This window comes from Scyliorhinus torazame, chromosome 15, assembly GCF_047496885.1.
Source record: "Scyliorhinus torazame isolate Kashiwa2021f chromosome 15, sScyTor2.1, whole genome shotgun sequence".
Lineage (NCBI taxonomy): Eukaryota > Metazoa > Chordata > Chondrichthyes > Carcharhiniformes > Scyliorhinidae > Scyliorhinus > Scyliorhinus torazame.
In genome coordinates, this window is record NC_092721.1 from 138,079,115 (window position 1) to 138,100,174 (window position 21,060).

A 21,060-nucleotide genomic window follows, 5' to 3' on the forward strand; every position below is an offset into this window, starting at 1 on the left:
TGAGTCATCTCCCCAAAAGTATCCAAAATGGTATACCTGTTTTGGAGGGAGATGACCGCAGGGGACACCTGCACTGCCTTCCTGCTCTTTCTCTGCCTTTTGGTCACCCATTCCCTGTCTCCCTCACCAATCCTGATCTGCGGTGTGACCAACTCACTGAACGTGCTCTCCACGACCTCCTCAGCATCGCAGATGCTCCAAAGTGAGTCCATCCGCAGCTCCAGAGCTGTCATGTGATCTAACAGGAACTGCAGCTGGACACCCTTCCCGCCCATGAAGGAGTCGGGGGCATCGGTCGCGTCCCTGAACTCCCACATTGAGCACGAGGAGCATAACACGGGTCTGGGGTCTCCTGCCATTTTTACACTTTACCGTAACTGATTACAAATATAATATCAAATAATTAAGTGAACGGAATAAAGATTTTACTTACCAATCACAATACTTACCAACACACGAAGAGTTAAATTTCTCCCAGCTACTGCTAATTGGAGCACTTTCCTTACCAGCCAATCAGGTCACTGCTTTGCTGTGCTGTCACTCTTCAAGGTAAGTTTTTGAAGAGGAAAAGCTACCTTCCCGACAGACCCCTGGCCACTGCGCCCGCTGAAAATCTGAAGGCCGCTTCTACGGCAGCTGTGTCCCCGCCGCTCTCCTCGCGCTCTTTTATCCTGTGTCCCCACAGCTCTCCTTGCGCTCTTTTATCCTGTGTCCCCGCTGCTCTCGCGCTCTTTCACTGCAGGCTGTGACGTCACGGTTCAACTTCTTTCTACTTCTACCTGCCCTCAAATCTCCCTATTGATCTTTACTTGGCTGGGATCCTTACAGTGATTGTCTTTTGGTTAGAGGAGGGGGTAGGGAGGGAAACACTGAAGAAGTGTTTCGGGTTTAACTGTCATTTGACAACAGCTCCTCCACAAACCACCTTCAAGATACGGTGACCGCAATGCACTGATGCAAATTTTCCCCACAACAGCCAATCAGCAGCTCTGCTCTACTGCCCTCTGCTGGATGCTTGCCTTGACTTGAACACCTAGGGTGTCTTGCTCAGGTACATTTCCTGAATGTAGTGACCGCAATGCACTGATGCACATTTTCCCCACAGCAGCCAATCAGCAGTATGGGAATGGGACACAGCTCCAGGGACATGTCTACGGCCGTTTGGTGGGTGAGTGTCACGGGGAGGGGATCAGCTACCGATCCAGGTGATGTGAGCGGGTGTCTGGGGTACAGGGTCTGGAGTCCGCTGAGTGGAGCCCTCTGCGGACGGAATTCATGGGCAGGGCGCTCCAGGTTTTGGGGGGGGGGGGATCAGTGGGGGAATGGAGGGTCGCCGGGTGGGAACGACCACTGTTTATCAGTCTAACACCTTCTCCCAATGCCTTACAGATATTGAATGCTGTGGCAGAGATTTTGGACCCAGAACCTGCCCTAGGCCCTGGTCGTGCTGCTGCTAGGCCAGGCGGTCAGAAGCCGGAGACGACATCAGCAGCAGCGTCTGCAGATGTTCGAGGCAGCGAACCATGTGTCGAATCCCACCCCACATCCCGAGGACTCAGTTGCCCATCGGAACAAGAGGGGGGAGTCCCACGACAGCCCAGGGTGTACAGGTGCCGCTGGTCGTTTGGACAGATGACGGACAGCACGTGCCGCAGGAGGCTCCACTTCAATAAGAAGACAGTGCGGCACCTGCGCCATGTCCTTGCTGACCGACAGGTCACGGATGCCCTGTTTGCTTGGGCGGAAATCTGCAGCACTTTGACATGGACCAAATCCAGCCAGATGCCCGGGCCGCAGGTTTCACAACTGTCGCTGGGATGTCCAAGGTCCAGAGGGTAATAGATGGCACGCATATTGACATGCGCTCACCAGGCCATCTGGGAGGCCCTTTGTTAACAGAAAGAGGTTCCACTCGCAGAACATCCAGCTTGTGTGCGACCACATGAAGGTTGTGCACGATCTCTAAGAGCGTCCACGACGGCTACATCCTGGGTTAGTCGGTCATCCCCGGCTTCTTTGAGGACCACCCCAGGATGGACGCCTGGCTCTTGGGGGATAAGGGGTACCTGCTGGGGATCTTGCTACTGATGCCAGTGCGGAGGCCGGAGACCGAAGTGGGGAACTGATACAAAAGTATTGAGTGGTGCATCGGGCTCTCTCCCCCCCCCCACCCCCCCCCCCCCAAACCCCCCCCCCCCCCCCTGCGGGAGATGTGCTTTGCCTTAAAGCTCTACTACTAGGTCCAGGAGTCCCCCCAGGGTGCACATCAGAGGTGGAGGCAGCCATCTGTTTACCCCGTCCCTTGGCCTTCAATGCGCCTGGCGGGCATCCACTCTGGGGCCAGAGGGCCCCGGCTCACTTGTTGTCGGGATATGCACTGCCGTCCCGCCCTGTTCCTGGTACTGACTGTGAGTCCGCGGCCTAATCAGACCTCGGGGGAGCAGGTGGCCATCGTCGCTACTCCATGGGACAGGTCTGGGTTGGCACCCAGCGCCCCCTCCCGGTCGGTGCGCATAGGGCCCTGGTGTTCACCCCGGGACAGAGGGGCAGCTGGTTTGAGTCCTGGCTACCGCTGCATCATCTGGTTCTGCTAGCCCTGGCGGTTCCCCATGGTCTGCACCATGGTGTCAACGCCCTCGAAGATGCTCCAGTGACTGGAACATACTCTACAGCGCCCCGGCAATGCCCACCTGCGACTTGATAAGCTCCGCAGCGCCTTAGCCATTCCCATCTGAGAGCGGGAACTTCATCAAGGTCAGCCTGGTGCTGGGTCACATTTCCCAGCGAGGCGGACATTCTGCCGAGACCCTCAGCCATGGCCGTCATCCTCAGCCATGGCCGTCACCGACTGCAAAAAGCCTTGGACATCTTCACTAATAGTGCCAATGTTGTGCACCAGGCTCTCCACTGCGGTCGGCACCCTAGCAGTGTTGGCTTAGCTGCCACACATTGCCGTTGACATCTCCTGCGCATATGACTTCTGGGACTCCTCCAAACGGCTATGGATCTGCTGACATCTCCCTCTGAATGTCCTGACCACCCCCTATCATCTCCAGGATTACCTCTTCCATAGGCTCAGCATCAGGCTGGGATCCAGCTGGGTCCTGGGATCCAGCAGACATCCGGCTGCTGTCTCACCTGGGATTCCTGCCTGCACCTGATGCTCACCAGATTGCGCCCCTAAGCCTGACCACTAACATTTCCAACAGAGGTACGTGTCTCTGCGCTGGTGGACGGTGGGGATGACAACTGTGATGCATCGATGTGTCTTCTCAGAACTCCTCTCCTGGGAGGCTGGAGAGGGTGCCACACGGGATGGGCCGGCGCCGTCAGCTGGAGGACCTGCGGGTCTGTGGGAGGAATGGGTCAGTCAATAAGGAAATAATAACTCCTGTTTGACAGGTCGTCCGGATGGAACCCGGCAGTTCACCCCTGCAGGTTCTGCCAACCTCTGCGTGGTGACTGATGCACGATCAATCACTACTGAAGCGAGATTGTAGTCCAATTGAAGGCTTTAATGAACAAGTAGTTACCCCAGCAGCTCCGGTACAGATTGACTGCTGTGGGTGAAACACAGACTCTTATGCTCCGCCTGCTGGGTGGAACCAGCAGGCAGGTTCTACCACTCATACTGCAGTATAAGGTACATCCCACCTAGGTACCGCGATACCCCTAATATAGCCTACCACAGTGACTACCCCTGTCCTCGGCCACCCGTCACCTCCAGGGCCCATTCCTCGAAGGAGGTGACGATTCTGGTCCGGTACCCCACCATCAGTCTGGGCTCTCTACCAGCAATGGTGTGACAGCTTTTCCCGAGGAAGGCATCGTTAGCCACACGCCTGGTTCACAGTGGTGGGAGGGGAGGTTGTGAAGGAAGGGTTGTTGGGGGGGGGGGATGCTCGCATGGGTGTAAAAAGGTGGTGTCTACTCTTGCTGCCCAGTGTAGGTCGTGGACCGGTTTCCAGCACAGGAGGCCAGTCCTCCTGGTCACACTTGCGGCGCTCACGGCCCCGCCACCTTGTCCCAGGCAGCACTGGTTGCCCTGTGACTGACCCTCTGGGAAACAGGACATTCCTCCTGGCCTCCCAGATCTGCATCGCTAAATCTTGGGGCCGGTCTCCTGTGTGTAATTGTTGCGAATTGGCTAGTGTTGCCTGCTCAAGTGCTGCTTAACTTTGATAGCGGGGGGGGGGGGGGGGGGGGGGCACGGTGCTGGCAAGCACGGTGCTGGCGTAACAACTGACAAGCCTTCATTTGCGGAAGCTTCTGGGGCCTTGTTAAGTGGACCAATTAACGTTGAATAGATTGCTGGCCGAGCGCCGGGAAATTTGTGGCAGTTCCAGCTCACTACCACACTTAATCTTTCCGGAGAATCGATAGTTTTGATAGTTCTTGTAAGATGTTGGGGTGGTGGAGTAGTTAACACTGCTGCCTATGGTGCTGAGGACCTGGGTTCGATCCCGTGATGGAGACGATACGTCTGGAGGACATTCAGAAGGAGATGTTTGCACATCTTCCCGTGTCTGCGTGAGCTTCACCCCCACAATCCAGAGATGTGTAGTTTAGTTGGATTGGCCACGCTAAATTGCCCCTTAATTGAAATGAATAATTGGCTACTCTAAATTTAAAAAAAAAAATTCTGGTAAGATGTTTTTTTGAAACTAGCACATTTTCAAAGTGTTGTTCATGGCAAAATGGAGGTTTTGCCCATTTTTTTTTTTTTTTTTTTTTTTTTTTTTTATAAATGTTTTATTGAAAATTTTTTCCCAAACAACAATTTTTCCCCTCTTACAAAGCAAACGCAACAATAACAATACAGAAATTTTAAACAATACACAAGTAACAAAACCCCTTTATCTTTGACCTAAACTAAACCCCCCCTCCCCCCCCCCCCCCCCCCCCCCCTCCCCCTGGGTTGCTGCTGCTGGTCATCTGTCTTCCCTCTAACGTTCCCCTAGGTAGTCGAGAAATGGCTGCCACCGCCTGGTGAACCCTTGAGCCGATCCTCTCAGGGCAAACTTTATCTGCTCCAGTTTAATGAACCCCGCCATATCATTTACCCAGGCCTCCAGTCCGGGGGGTTTCGCCTCCTTCCACATGAGTAGGATCCTGCGCCGGGCTACTAGGGACGCAAAGGCCACAACGTCGGCCTCTTTCGCCTCCTGCACTCCCGGCTCTTCCGCAACTCCAAATAGAGCTAACCCCCAGCCTGGTTTGACCCGGGCCTTCACCACCCGCGAAATCACTCCCGTCACTCCCTTCCAATACCCTTCCAGTGCCGGGCATGCCCAAAACATATGTGCGTGGTTTGCCGGGCTCCCGCCACACCTCCCACATTTGTCCTCCACTCCAAAGAACCTGCTCAATCTTGCTCCCGTTATGTGTGCTCTATGTAGCACCTTAAATTGAATCAGGCTAAGCCTGGCGCATGAGGAAGAGGAATTTACCCTGCTTAGGGCATCAGCCCACATACCCTCCTCTATCTCCTCCCCTAGTTCTTCTTCCCACTTTCCTTTTAGTTCGCCCACCGACTTCTCCCCCTCTTCCCTCATCTCTCGGTAAATCTCTGACACCTTGCCCTCTCCGACCCACACCCCTGAAAGCACCCTGTCCTGTATCCCCTGTGTCGGGAGCAATGGAAATTCCCTCACCTGTTGTCTAGTAAATGCCCTCACCTGCATATATCTCAAGAAATTTCCCCGGGGCAACTTATACTTTTCCTCCAATGCTCCCAAGCTCGCAAAAGTCCCATCTATAAATAAATCTCCCACCCTCCTAATTCCCAACTGGAACCAGCTCTGAAATCCTCCATCCATTCTTCCTGGGGCGAACCTATGGTTGTTCCTGATTGGGGACCCCACCAGGGCTCCCCGCACCCCTCTCTGTCGCCTCCACTGTCCCCAGATATTCAATGTTGCCGCCACCACCGGGTTCGTGGTAAACTTTTTAGGTGAGATCGGTAGCGGCGCCGTCACCAGCGCCTCTAAACTCGTCCCTTTACAGGACTTTCTCTCCAGTCTTTCCCACGCCGCTCCCTCACCCTCCATCATCCATTTACGTATCATTGCCACATTGGCGGCCCAATAGTAATCGCCCAAGTTCGGTAGTGCCAATCCTCCTCTGTCCCTACTACGCTGAAGGAACCCCCTCCTTACTCTCGGAACTTTCCCTGCCCACACGAAGCTCGTGATGCTCCTGTCTATTTTATTAAAAAAGGTCTTAGTGATTAGTATAGGGAGACATTGAAATACAAATAAGAACCTCGGGAGGACCATCATCTTAATTGCTTGCACCCTGCCCGCCAGCGATAGAGGCTGCATGTCCCACCTCTTGAAGTCCTCCTCCATTTGTTCTACCAACCGTGTCAGATTAAGTCTGTGCAAGGTTCCCCAGCTCCTAGCGATCTGAATCCCCAGGTATCGGAAGTTTCTTTCCACTTTCCTTAGAGGCAAGCCTTCTATCTCTCTACTCTGGTCCCCTGGATGTATCACAAATAATTCACTCTTTCCCATGTTTAGCCTATACCCCGAGAAATCCCCGAACCCCCTCAAAATTCGCATAACCTCTATCATTCCCCCCGCTGGGTCCGACACGTATAACAATAGGTCATCCGCATATAACGAGACTCGGTGTTCTTCTCCCCCTCTAATCACCCCTCTCCATTTCCTGGAGTCTCTCAACGCCATGGCCAGAGGTTCAATTGCCAACGCGAACAACAATGGAGACAGCGGGCATCCCTGTCTTGTTCCCCTATATAGTCGGAAATACTCCGATCTATGTCGACCTGTAACTACGCTTGCCGTTGGAGCCCCATAAAGAAGTCTAACCCAGCTAATAAACCCGTTCCCAAACCCAAACCTCCTTAACACTTCCCATAAATACTCCCACTCCACCCTATCAAATGCCTTCTCTGCGTCCATTGCCGCCACTATCTCTGCCTCCCCCTCCACTGGGGGCATCATTATCACCCCTAATAGTCGTCGCACGTTAACATTCAGTTGTCTCCCTTTTACGAACCCTGTCTGATCTTCGTGCACCACCCCCGGGACACAGTCCTCTATCCTCGATGCCAGTACCTTTGCCAACAATTTGGCGTCCACGTTCAACAATGAAATGGGTCTATAGGACCCGCACTGCAACGGATCTTTATCCCTCTTCAAAATTAACGATATCGTCGCCTCCGACATCGTCGGGGGTAGAGTCCCCCCTTTCCTGGCCTCATTGAACGTCCTCACCATCAACGGGGCCAACAAGTCCACATATTTTCTGTAATACTCCACCGGGAACCCGTCTGGTCCTGGGGCCTTCCCTGCTTGCATGCTTCCCAGTCCCTTAATAACCTCGTCCACCCCAATCGGTGCCCCCAGGCCTACCACCCCCCGCTCCTCCACTTTCGGGAACCTCAATTGGTCCAGGAACTGCCGCATCCCCTCCTCTCCCTCTGGGGGTTGAGACCTATACAGTTCCTCATAGAAGGTCTTGAACACCTCATTTATCTTTCCTGCCCTTCGCACCGTGTCTCCCCTTTCGTCTCTAATTCCTCCTATTTCCCTCGCTGCTGCCCTCTTTCGCAATTGATGAGCCAACAGGCGACTCGCCTTTTCCCCATATTCATACCTCCTCCCCTGTGCCTTCCTCCACAGTACCTCCGCCTTTCTGGTGGTCAGAAGGTCAAATTCCGTCTGGAGTCGTCTCCTCTCCCTGTACAATTCCTCCTCCGGGGTCTCTGCAAATTCCCTATCCACCCTTAAAATCTCCCCCAGTAATCTTTCCCTTTCCTTGGCCTCTGTTTTCCTTTTGTGGGCCCCAATGGAGATCAGCTCTCCTCTGACCACCGCTTTTAGTGCTTCCCATACCACTCCCACAGGGACCTCGCCGTCGTCATTGACCTCCAGGTATCTCTCAATACACCCCCGCACTCTTGCACACACTCCCTCATCCGCCATCAGTCCCACATCTAATCGCCAGAGTGTTCTCTGCTCCCTTTCCTCTCCTAATTCCAGGTCCACCCAATGTGGGGCATGATCCGAAACCGCTATGGCTGAGTACTCAGCTTCTTCCACCCTAGAGATCAACGACCTTCCCAAAACAAAAAAATCTATCCGGGAGTACACTTTATGGACATGGGAGAAGAAGGAATACTCCCTAGCCCTAGGTCTAAGAAATCGCCATGGATCCACTCCCCCCATTTGGTCCATAAACCCCTTAAGTACCTTGGCCGCTGCCGGCCTTCTTCCGGTCCTTGAGCTGGATCTATCTAGCCCCGGGTCCAGCACCGTATTAGGTTTTGCCCATTTTTGATTAATGCAAAATATTATTACTCGGTACAATGACTCATCAACATTTGGGTGTGGTCTTGAGATCTGGCACGATTAGGCTGAGGGGTCTCCAATCCAGCAGTACTTTGATGTGCTTTTAGAGCACTGGGAGGGAACTCTCTGATCTGGGGAGGGAAGGTACTCTGATCTGGAGAGGGCAGGCCCTGAGATTACCTGGGAAGAGTCCTTGATCCAAAGGTACTGAGGAGGGAACTGATTCTTTTAAGACAAGTTAGAAAAATGAAGATACATAGTGCAAAATGAAAAATTGTGTGTAAAGAAAGTTGCAAAACAAACCGGAACATAGGAGTTATGAGGGTGGGAGAGAAAATGGATGTTGCTTGGATTGTAGAAGAGTTAGAGATGATGTATTCCAAAGAGCTAGCATTTGTTTTTTCTTTAGGGAGCTCTATCTCAAAATTGTTGCTGATAAAATAGGAAAAGGATTAAGCTTCTGGAAGACAGGTGACGGATGAAATTTACACTTAAGTGTTAAGAGGCCTCCGAAGTGTCAGAGCAGAATGACGTGCTTGAGTGTGTTGAATGCTGTGGAGAAGCTGAAGAAGGATAAAAATACTTCTAACAGTCACAGCGAAGGTGTATTCTGAACTAAGAAGATAGTAATTGAGCCATCCTAAAGTCAACAATATGGCATAATTTTCTTTGAGATTAATCAAATAGTACTTGGTAGGTATACATTTTGGGTTGGGGTTCTATCATGTCACTGGACTGATGGACTCCGGAATGGTTCCTACAGATTGGAGGGTAACTAATATAACCACGCTTTTCAAAAAGGGAGGTAGAGAACAAACGGGAAACTATATAGAAGAGCAGAATTAGGCCATTCAGCCCATCACATCTCTATTTGAATATGGCTAATATGTTCCTCATTCTGCAGCCGTCTCCCCATAACCCCTAATCCCCTTATTAATCAAGAAATCCCTCAGAACACCAGATTTGTGCCAAGTGAGCCGTACGTCAGTAGTTGGGAAGTTTCTAAAGTCCATTATCAAGGATTTCATAGCATTTGGAAAGCAGTGGTATAACGAGACAAAGCATGGATTTATGAAGGGGAATCGTGCTGGACAAATCTAGACTTCTTTGAACGTGTAACTATAGAGTTATTTAGACTTTCGGAAGGCTTTAGACAAGGTCTCACATAGATTAATATATAGAGTTAAAGCGCATGGGATTAATATGTAAAGTTAAAGCGTATAAGATTACGGGTAGTGTCTTGAGATGGATAGAAAGCTGGTTAGCAGACGGGAAGCAAAAAGTTGGAATAAATGGGTCTTTATCCGATTGGCAGGCAGTGACTAGTGGGGTACCGCAGGATCTGTGCTAGGATCCCTGCCAATCTAGTTTAACCTCCGTTGTAGCAGTAGCAAATCTGCCCCCCAGGATATTGATCCCCTCCAGTTCAGATGCAACCCATTCCTCTTAAAGAGGTCACCTTGGCCCCAAAACTCTCCTTGACAACAGCTCCTCCGCAAACCACTTTCTGGGAGCACTGACCGCCTGATGACAATCTTCCCCCGCAACAGCCAACCAGCGTCGCCGCTCTACTGGTTAGGATTATATTCATTGGAGTTTAGAAGAGTGAGGGGAGATCTCATAGAAACTTCGAAGAGGATTATACAAGGTTGATTCAGAAAGAATGTTCTCAATGGTGTAGGACTCCAGAACTAGGGGTCATAGATTGAGGATTAGGGGTAAACCTTTTAGGACTGAGGTGAGGAGAAATTTCTTCACCCAGAAAGTTGTGAATTTGTGAATTCACTACCACAGGAAATAGTTGAGGCGAAAACGTGTGCCCTGGGTGGTGCTGCCGATCGCCAGCCGAGCAGCATTCTCCGGCTTGCGATTAGGAAAGTGAAAGCAAGGGCGTTAGCCCCCTTCCCCATGTGTAGTTCTGGCTGCTCCGGTACCCTGAAGATTGCCACTATCGGGCATGGCTTCACCCTCACCCCCTCAACCTTGGACATTGCCTCGAGAAGGCTGCCCAGAGCCCAGAAAGTTTGGGGCAAGCACAAAACATGTGGGTGTGGTTGGCCGGGCCACTCTGGCACCGTTCACATTTATCCTCCACCTCCGGGAAGAACCTGCTCATTCGGGTTCTGATCAGGTGCGCTCTGTGCACCACGTTGAGCTGTATTAGGCTTAGCCTTGCACAGAAGGAGGTGGAGTTAGCCCTGCTCAATGCTTCGCTCCAGAGTCCCCACCCTACCTATGTCCCTGCATAGAGTGAGACTCTTGTGCTCTCTGTCTCCTTTCCAGATTCCCTTCCAGTTTTTCTGCGTCCCGCAGGGCTATTGCCAGGAGTTTGATTGCTAGTGGGGACACGCTGTGTCTTGTTCCTCTCTGTAACTGGAAGTATTGAGAGCTAGTGGTGTCAGTTCGGATGCTCGCTTTGGGAGCGTTGTACAGGAGCCTGACCCAGGCGGTGAACCCCGCTCCTAGCCCAAACCGTTCCTGTACCTCGAGGAGGTAGTTCCGTTCGATTCTGTCGAAGGCCTTTTCTGCGTCCAGGGAAACAATTATCTCTGGTGTTCTCTCCTGGGGCTTTGGGGGGGGGGGGGGGGGGTCATTATTACGTTCAGCAGCCGCCTGATGTTCGCTGTGAGCTGCCTACCCTTGACAAAGCCCGTTTGGTCCTCTGCGACCACCCCTGGTACGCAGCCTTTTGGTCTGGACTTTTGCTAGTATTCTCGCATCCATGTTCAGCAGTGAAATGGGTCTGTATGATCCACATTCTGTCAGGTCTTTATCTTTTTTGGGTATCAGTGAAATTGTGGCCTGTGCTAGCGTGGGGGGCAGGTGCTTCTATTTTCCATGTATTTTTCTATGTTTGTCATTTGAGCTCGTATTGGGAAATTGCACACTTCCAAGACAACAATTTATCTTTTTATTAATTTTATCTTTTTGACTTAAATGCTTTGAAACCATCCATCAACAAATAGTGGAAAAAATAACGTTGGAGATTGCCATGCATATGAACTGGTTGTATGGTTGTCTGAAGGTTCAGCGGGGCAATGGCAGAGGTCCTGTGCCTCATCTATTCACCTTGATGACTGTTAACCAACTAGTCCAAGATCATTATAAATGCTGAATGACTGCATCCTTATCTGGCAACTCCATGTTTTCTACCTCAGTTGAGATGAACCCGTCCTAACCTATAGTATTTTATTGCAATTGCACACTGATCAGTGAATTTAATAATTTAAGGAAGTGATTTTTCCGGGTTTTCAAGTAACTGATATTTTCTAATTCCCACTGCAGTTGGACACTGTGGATCTTCTCATTCTTACAAGAAACATGTTTGAATTTTACACTGGAAAAGATGTCAATTTGGAGATCTTGTGTCCAGTTGTAGGACAAGCTTGTGCAGCACTCTTTGATGATGGAGGATGGTACAGATGTCAGATTAATGGTAAATAAATACATTCAGTAAATTCACTATGAGTGAACCACTTCCCCTGACATGTCCAAACTCCCAACTTTTTTTATCTGGGAGTACTTGGCAGCAATCAAGAGTCAAATAATAAAATACAAAAAATATTGTACTTGTTTATTGTGGATATTGGCTAACAATTATAATAGCAGTTGACTCACTAATAATCTTCAGTCCTGGAATCTTTCATACATCTTAGTAACCTCTCCAATCTTTATTGATTTATTCCATGGAATTAAATCTTTCTCCTGATGTCATCAACACAGCTCTCTTTAGCCATCTGCGCCAATCCTGTATAAAATGCATAGGAACACTGATAGCCAGGATTCTCTTTGTTCCCAGACCTGGTTGGTTTTGTTTGACGGTTAGGCACTGCAGTTTTAGGAGAGGGAAATGGGGCTCGGTGGAACCACTCGCTATAATTTTGTGACACCAATTTTTTATGGACAGGCACAAAGACTGACCAAAAGACCCTCTGATCCACCCAGCTTGGTCATCAACAATTGCAGTGGCCTAGTGCGTGAAAACTTGTATCCTCTCCACCATCTGAAAACTAGGATAGATTTTTTTTTAAAGTAGGACAATTCTGGTGAGCCTTAAAAGTTACATTCCAACCCCTTAGATGATGGAAGCGCATCTAAGAGACTGTTCTGGCATTTGTCCGTGTTAAACTGTATCTACTTTTTTGTCCAAGGAGAATTGTTTTTGTTTATAAGCTAATCTATCAAAGTTGTCCAGTTTGAGCACAAAAGTTTTTCATTGTTCTGTAGCAATATGTTCTGTAAAGCAATAGACAAGAACCCTGAACCTCCTTGGAGTGGTAATCAAGAGTTGGATTGCCACTCACTTCAAGTTACTCACCTTAAAATGAAGCCATTCCTTTCTCAACAGGCCTTCCGAGTCAGGCTGGATGAGACCGATGTGGTGCAGTGGGCTCCCAAGGCCTGTGTTGAGGGACAAGTGAATTGGAGCTATTTTATATCACTAACTGCTGTCAGGGGTTAGTCGGGATGGGGAAGCAGTTGGGGGGGGGGGGGGGGTGGGGGGGTGGCGGGGGTGGAGTGGAGGGTGGTCAGTACCGTTGTTACCCTGAAAGTAGAAGTGGTTTTAGTTGTTCAAACTTTTTCTGGGTAACTATTTCTGTAATACAGTTGGAAACTTCTGAATTTCCACTTTAAATAACAGTATTCGATAGTTCTCAATGAAAGGCGCTTACCCAATAGAAGTTTGAACTTCCTCGGCAATTGCTGGTAGGGGAGTGAGAGGGTGTCCCAATTCGGGGGTACCTAAAATTATTTTTGCGGCTGCAGCATTGATATATCCAGAATGTAGATAATCTTATGAGAAAAGATGACAACCAGTTGGGTGTCTTGTCTTACCCATGATGAACTTCTGATGACTCTTTGGACTCAACCATGTTGAACATCTATAAATTCGTAAATTTAAGTATTTAGTTTGGATGTTAACATGAGAATGCACAATTCGAACAGTTGGCCATAAGTTCAGTAGTGCCAGGAAGTACATTTAAAATTCTATTCATTCATGGTCGTGATTGGACCAACTTCACTACTTTGGCCAGATGCTTGCAACTATGAATTGTTTTATCCTTTACTTTGTCCATCTTCCTCAAAAGCACTTACCCCATCATCTTTATCCAAAATTCCTTCAGCAGCATAACTCTTCCAAACAGACATAACTCCTGTTTTAGGACCACCTCTGTGGAAAAACTAGTTTCTGTGAGAGCCGCAGGCAATGGACCTCTTATCACATGTGATGTCCTAGCAAAATGATACCACCGAACATGTATGTAAATCTTTTTGTAGGAGCCGTGCATCTTATTCCTCTGTAATTCCTTCCAGAAACCTTGTCTTGCTGGGTCTTTCCAAAACCTCCTTAAAATTATTTTACTCCTGTATTTTTCTTTCTTCTGCTCAGTGTCACGTTTTTCTGCCATGTGAAATACTCTAAATGGCTATCTATTTGAGGGCTACTGAACCCTAGATGTTGTCGAGAAATTAAAAGTTTGTAATAGCCGTAAAATGCCGCAGTATTTATCTAAAAGCATTTTTGGAAATTGCCTGTTTCATTTTTCTACACTTGTACTTCAGCTATTCTCTGGAGTTTTGCATTTTCTATTTAGTTAAAGCATCAAAACGGTAAATTATTTGTTTCAGGCTTACCTGGACATAGGGAAATTGATGTCAAATATGTAGATTATGGCAACACTGCAAGAATACCAGTAACAAATATACGGAAATTAAAAGAGGACTTTCTAACTTTACCTATACAGGTAAGTGTTATTACTATTCAATAAAGTAGGATGTTTGGAGGCAAGCCATCAGAATGTCTAACTCTTAAGGCTGTGAACTCTTCCTTCACGTAGTTACAAATGCGTCACACTGACTGTGTGAGGCAAAAAACTTTTTATGCATTGAATTATGATCAGGGATGGAAGCAAAATCAGTAACTTTGGAAAAGTAATTGGATAAATATTTGAAAGTTTTTAGAGGCTGCGGGAAAAGAGCAGATGAAAAGGGCTAATTGGATAGCTTTTACAAGAAACCAGCATAGGCTGAATGGGATAAAGGGTCTCCTGGGCTGTTTCCTTCTATACCCATCTCCCAAATGTTTGATGCAAAAGCACAAACTACTAGAAATATCAACATGCCTGGCAGCATCTGTGAACTGCATTCGCTATTTCCAGTTCTGATAAAGGGTCACTGATCGGTGTTAACTCTTTCTCTGTCCACAGATGCTGCAGACAGAATTACTGAGTCTTTACAACATTTTCTGCTACATTTCCCCGAATTTTGGGCGATCGACTTCCCCAAGTCAACTCTAGTACAAGAGTACCACACAACATTTTTGTTCCCTGGAGGTTGGGTTGACATGTTGGGCAGCACAGTGGTTAGCACAATTGCTTCACAGCTCCAGGGTCCCAGGTCGAATTCCCGGCTTGGGTCACTGTGCGGAGTCGGCACGTTCTCCCCGTGTCTGCATGGGTTTCCTCCGGGTGCTCCGGTTTCCTCCCACATTCGAATCTGGGACCCTGGAGCTGTGAAGCAATTGTGCTATCCACAAGGCTACCGTGCTGCCCCTATCTTGTTTGAATAGTCTTGGGGCAGAAGTGAAGTGAGAGACGAGGAAGTATTTAATTATCAAAGGATTGTGAAACAAAATCATACAATCATGGAATGGTTATAGCACAGTAGTGGGGTTTCTGATTCAGTAGTTCAGTTTGGTTCTTTGCAAGAGCAACATAGCTGGTCCCACACCCCAGCCTTTCTCCTTAGCATTTCAATTCTTTTCCTGGAGTGCATTTCTAATTTCTTTTTGGAAGCAATGATTGAATTTTCTGCCATCAAACTCGCAAATTAGGGCATTGCAGATTCTTGCTGTATATGAGAAATTATTTTTCCACAGCACCACCGACTTTAGTGTCGTCTGCAAATTTACTCACCCACCCTTCTGCGCCCTCCTCTAGGTCATTTATAAAAATGACAAACAGCAACGGCCCCAGAACAGATCCTTGTGGTACGCCACTTGTAACTGAACTCCATTCTGAACATTTCCCATCAACCACCACCCTCTGTCTTCTTTCAGCTAGCCAATTTCTGATCCACATCTCTAAATCACCCTCAATCACCAGCCTCTGTGTTTTCTGCAATAGCCTACCGCGGGGAACCTTATCAAACGCTTTACTGAAATCCATATACACCACATCAACTGCTCTACCCTCGTGTACCTGTTCAGTCACCTTCTCAAAGAACTCGATAAGGTTTGTGAGGCATGACCTACCCTTCACAAAGCCATGCTGACTATCCCTAATCATATTATTCCTATCTAGATGATTATAAATCTTGTCTCTTATAATCCCCTCCAAGACTTTACCCACAACAGACGTGAGGCTCACTGGTCTATAGTTGCCCGGGTTGTCTTCACTCCCCTTCTTGAACAAAGGAACCACATTTGCTATCCTCCAGTCCTCTGGCACTATTCCTGGAGCCAATGATGACATAAAAATCAAAGCCAAAGGCTCAGCAATCTCTTCCCTGGCTTCCCAGAGAATCCTAGGATAAATCCCATCAGGCCCCGGGGACTTATCTATTTTCAGCCTGTCCAGAATTGCCAACACCTCTTCCCTACGTACCTCAATGCCATCTGTAATGAACCAGGACAGGTGTTAGATTTGGAGGTAGGTGAGCACTTTGGTGATAGTGACCACAATTTGATTACGTTTACTTTAGTGATGGAAAGGGATAGGTATATACCGCAGGGCAAGAGTTATATCTGGGGGAAAGGCAATTATGATGCGATGAGGCAAGACTTAGGATACATCGGATGGAGAGGAAAACTGCAGGGGATGGGCACAATGGAAATGTGGAGCTTGTTCAAAGAACAGCTACTGCGTGTCCTTGATAAGTATGCACCTGTCAGGCAGGGAGGAAGTGGCCAGTGAGGGAACCGTGGTTTACTAAAGCAGTCGAAACACTTGTCAAGAGGAAGAAGGAGACTTATGTAAAGATGAGACATGAAGGTTCAGTTAGGGCGCTCGAGAGTTACAAGTTAGCTAGGAAGGACCTAAAGAGAGAGCTAAGAAGAGCCAGGAGGGGACATGAGAAGTTTTCGGCAGGTAGGATCAAGGATAACCCTAAAGCTTTCTATAGATATGTCAGGAATAAAAGAATGACTAGGGTAAGAGTAGGGCCAGTCCAGGACCGTAGTGGGAAGTTGTGCTTGGAGTCCGAGGAGATAGGAGAGGTGCTAAATGAATATTTTTCGTCAGTATTCACACAGCTAAAAGACAATGGTGTCGAGGAGAATACTGAGATTCTGGCTACTAGACTAGAAGGGCTTGAGGTTCATGAGGAGGAGGTGTTAGCAATTCTGGAAAGTGTGAAAATAGATAAGTCCCCTGGGCTGGATGGGATTTATCCTAGGATTCTCTGGGAAGCTAGGGAGGAGATTGCTGAGCCTTTGGCCTTGATCTTTAAGTCATCCTTGTCTACAGGAATAGTGCCAGAAGACTGGAGGATAGCAAATTTTGTCCCCTTGTTCAAGAAAGGGAGTAGAGACAACCCCGGTAACTATAGACCAGTTGGGAAAAATCTTGGAAAGGTTTATAAGAGATAGGATGTGTAATCATCTGGAAAGGAATAATTTGATTAGAGATAGTCAACACGGTTTTGTGAAGGGTAGGTCGTGCCTCACAAACCTTATGGAGTTCTTTGAGAAGGTGACCAAACAGGTGGATGAGGGTAAAGCAGTTGGTGTGTATTTGGATTTCGGTAAAGCGTTTGATAAGGTTCCCCATGGTAGGCTACTGCAGAAAATACAGAGGCATGGGATTCAGGGTGATTTAGCAGTTTGGATCAAATTGGCTAGCTGGGAGAAGACAAAGGATGGTGGTTGATGGGAAATGTTCAGACTGGAGTCCGGTTACTAGTGGTGTACCACAAGGATCTGTTTTGGGGCCACTGCTGTTTGTCATTTTTGTAAATGACCTGGAGGAGGGCGTAGAAGGATGGGTGAGTAAATTTGCAGACGACACTAAAGTCGGTGGAGTTGTGGACAGTGCGGAAGGATGTTACAAGTTACAGCGGGACATAGATAAGCTGCAGCGCTGGGCTGAGAGGTGGCAAATGGAGTTTAATGCAGAAAAGTGTGAGGTGATTCATTTTGGAAGGAATAACAGGAAGACTGAGTTCTGGGCTAATGGTAAGATTCTTGGCAGTGTGGATGAGCAGAGCGATCTCGGTGTCCATGTACATAGATCCCTGAAAGTTGCCACCCAGGTTGAGAGGGTTGTTAAGGCGTACGGTGTGTTAGCTTTTATTGGTAGAGGGATTGAGTTTAGGAGCCATTAGGTCATGTTGCAGCTATACAACACTCTGGTGCGGCTGCGTTTGGAGTATTGCGTGCAATTCTGGTCGCCGCATTATAGGAAGGATGTGGAAGCATTGGAAAGGGTGCAGAGGAGATTTACCAGAATGTTGCCTGGTATGGAGGGAAGATCTTATGAGGAAAGGCTGAGGGACTTGAGGCTGTTTTTGTTTGAGAAAAGAAGGTTAAGAGGTGACTTAATTGAGGCATACAAGATGATAAGAGGATTGGATAGGGTGGACAGTGAGAGCCTTTTTCCTCGGATGGTGATGTCTAGCACGAGGGGACATACCTTTAAATTGAGGGGAGATAGATATAAGACAGATGTCAGAGGTAGGTTCTTTACTCAGAGTAGTAAGGGCGTGGAATGTCCTGCCTGCAACAGTAGTGGACTCGCCAACACTATGGACATTCAAATGGTCATTGGATAGACCTAAGAACAATAAGGGAATAGTGTAGATGGGCTTTAGAATGGTTTCACAGGTCGGCGCAACATCGAGGGCCGAAGGGCCTGTACTGCGCTGTAATGTTCTATGTTCTACCTACTTGTCAAGACTCCTGCATTAAACCCCCTCTCCAACTTCTCCAAGGAGCACAACTGTTCACTAGTGCCCTTTAGGGAAGGAAATCTACCATCCTTACCATGCGGCTCCAGATCGACAGCAATGTGGCTGATTCTTAGGGCAGCATGGTGGCATAGTGGTTACCACTGCTGCTTCTGCTCTAGGGACACCGGTTCAATTCCAGCCTTGGGTGACTTGTCAGTGTAGAGTTTGCATGTTCACCCATGTCTACGTGTGTTTCCTCTAGGTGCTCTGGTTGCCTCCCACAGTCCAAAGATGTGCAGGTTAGGTGGATTGGCCATGCTAAGTTGTGCCTTAGTGTTCAGGGATGTGCAGATTAAGTTACGGGGATAGGGTGGGGTGGGTATAGGTAGACTGTTCTTTCGGAGGTTCGTTACAAACTTGATGGGCCACATGGCCTCCTTGCACTGTAGTAATTCTATGATTCTATCCACATAACTGAATATCATCATCATTGGAACCATTTTATAAATCTTTTCTGCACCCTTTCCTAACGTGTGGTTGCCAGAATTGGACACCATACTCCAGTCGAGGCGTGAATCTGTGTTTTATAAAAGATCCTTCATAATTTTCTTTCTTTTACACTTTAGACTATTTATAAAGCCCAAATTCCCCAATGATGTTTTAACCGTTTTATTAACCTGTCTTTCTTACTCTAACAGTCAATATACCCCCACGTGTCTCTGTTAGTATCTGCTAGTTTTTCCGACCAACATTTATCACAGCATTAAATTTCATCAGCCACATGTCCACCCATTCCACCAGCCTGTCTTGCATTCTCTTGCAGCCAATTCCCTACTCTCCTCAGTTTACAATGTTCCAAGTTGTGTGTCGACTGCTGATTTTGAAAATGTGCCCTATAAATCCAGGTCTAAGTCAGAGCAGTAGTCCAGTATCAACCCCTGGGGAACCCCGTTGTTTAACTTCCTTCAGTCGGAAAAACAACCAATTTACTACGACTGCTTCAGTCGGCCAACCTCGTATCTATGCTGTTACTGTCTCTTTACTCCATGGGCTTTAACTTTGGTAAGCCTTCTACGTGACACTTCATAATACCCCTTTTGTTAGTCCATATAGACCACATCAAGCGTATTACCCTCATCAAAAAATAACAGTAAAAGGGGACATTTTTGATTGTATAGATTTAGATTTTTTTTGCAGTTGAAATAATTGCGCACTTGCTCTGTACTTCAGGCATTATTGTGCAGATTGTCTGATGTGGAACCCATCGACAGCACAGATGGATGGAATGACTGTGCAAAGGAAAGGTTTCAACAGCTCACATTGAACAAATGCTTGTGGTGTATAACTTGTAAGTAATGTATTTCATTTTGTGGTTCTTGCTCAACTGCTGACCTACCAGTATTTCCCTTGCTGTCCATGTAATTCTCCAATGAGGTGCTGGTTAGCCTTTTCCGTGAAGACTTGATCTCTCAATGTTGTTGGGTAGTTACACATTTGGCATTTCGTATTAATGTGCAAGTTCTTTTTTTAATAATTTTTATCAGTGTCACAAGTAGGCTTACATTAACACTGCAATGAAGTTACTGTGAAAATGCCCCAGTCACCACACTCCGGCGCCTGTTCAGGTACACTGAGGGAGAATTCAGAATGCCCAATTCACCTAACAAGCATGTCTTTCGGGACTTGTGGGAGGAAACTGGACACCCATACATGGGGGAGCACGTGCAGACTCCACACAGACAGTGACCCAAGCCGGGAATTGAACCTAGGTCCCTGGCACTGTGAAACAACAGTGCTAACCACTGTGCTACCACGCCATCCTTGATAATAAGGGTAACTTCTAGTCATAAACACTCCAAATAAGGAAGACCATGAGACCATGGGCTGGATTCCTCTCCAAATGGAGGTGGGAATCCCGGTGTAAAATGTTGCACATATTTTCTAAGGGTGGGGGTAGAAAGAACTTGCATGGTTTTAGAAGGCCTAAAAAGTCACCTCTCCTTGGAGAATCGTGAACACTGGGGAAAGCCTGCTAGGGAGTCTAGGAATATCCTGAAAAGCAAAATGAGACAATCCGATATCACTGTTAGATGATGTACTGTAATGTTGATATATTTTTCATGAGGTAATTAATCATCGAGATCAATTTAAAGTTAAATTGCTTGCCTTGTATAATTGTTGACATAGTATTTTTCCAATTGTCAAGAGTGCCATAATTTTTTTTAATGTTTAAAAAGAAACTCCCGTCAGTCATGATTAGCGCTGAGTTAAATCAACACTGCTGTGGCTGCTTTATAAAATGTCCTGCTTTTTGAAAGCTGAAAAAATCTCTGTGCATGCTCTCCCACATTTAATTGACAGGATTGCACCTGCTCTCCTCCATTAATTGAGAGGAGCTCTGCATAGTAATGGAAATAGGACACCACTCTTGTTCTGTCAGTTTCAGGAAATGTAGCTGGAACATTTTGTTATGACAGCTGTAACAATTATGAATGCTTGGCCTGCTTTCAAAAACTCAATTGGCTTCAGTTCAGCAGATAGTCTATTGATCCAAGAATGAAGCTGTAATAACAGAATATGCCTTTGATGTGGTCTTTGTTTGTTTACAAACCTAATAAGCACTAAGGATCATTTTATTTTACTGGAAGGAAACCTTCTCCAATGTATCAATTGTAGTGTGTGTACATTCAATATTTTCTTAGAGTGTTGAAGGTTTTAAAATAATTCCCATTAACATTGCATGGCTTATGAAGACTGTACATTGTGACTACTAGGTGAGTGGTTATGGAAAGTGCATGATGGGCAAGGAGGTGGCTTTTGGGCCTATGGGGGGGGGGGGGGGGGGGGAAAGAGGATG

General features: G+C 47.5%; 1 protein-coding gene across 1 annotated transcript in view; it reads left to right on the forward strand.

Moving 5' to 3' along the window:
- Window positions 1-21,060, forward strand: part of rnf17 (ring finger protein 17) — a 199,192-nt gene that overhangs the window by 45,976 nt on the left and 132,156 nt on the right. The window contains exons 12-14 of the mRNA XM_072475912.1: window positions 11,601-11,751; window positions 13,947-14,062; window positions 19,434-19,551. Of these exons, the coding sequence (XP_072332013.1) occupies window positions 11,601-11,751; window positions 13,947-14,062; window positions 19,434-19,551 (385 nt within the window). The remainder of the gene's footprint in view (window positions 1-11,600; window positions 11,752-13,946; window positions 14,063-19,433; window positions 19,552-21,060) is intronic.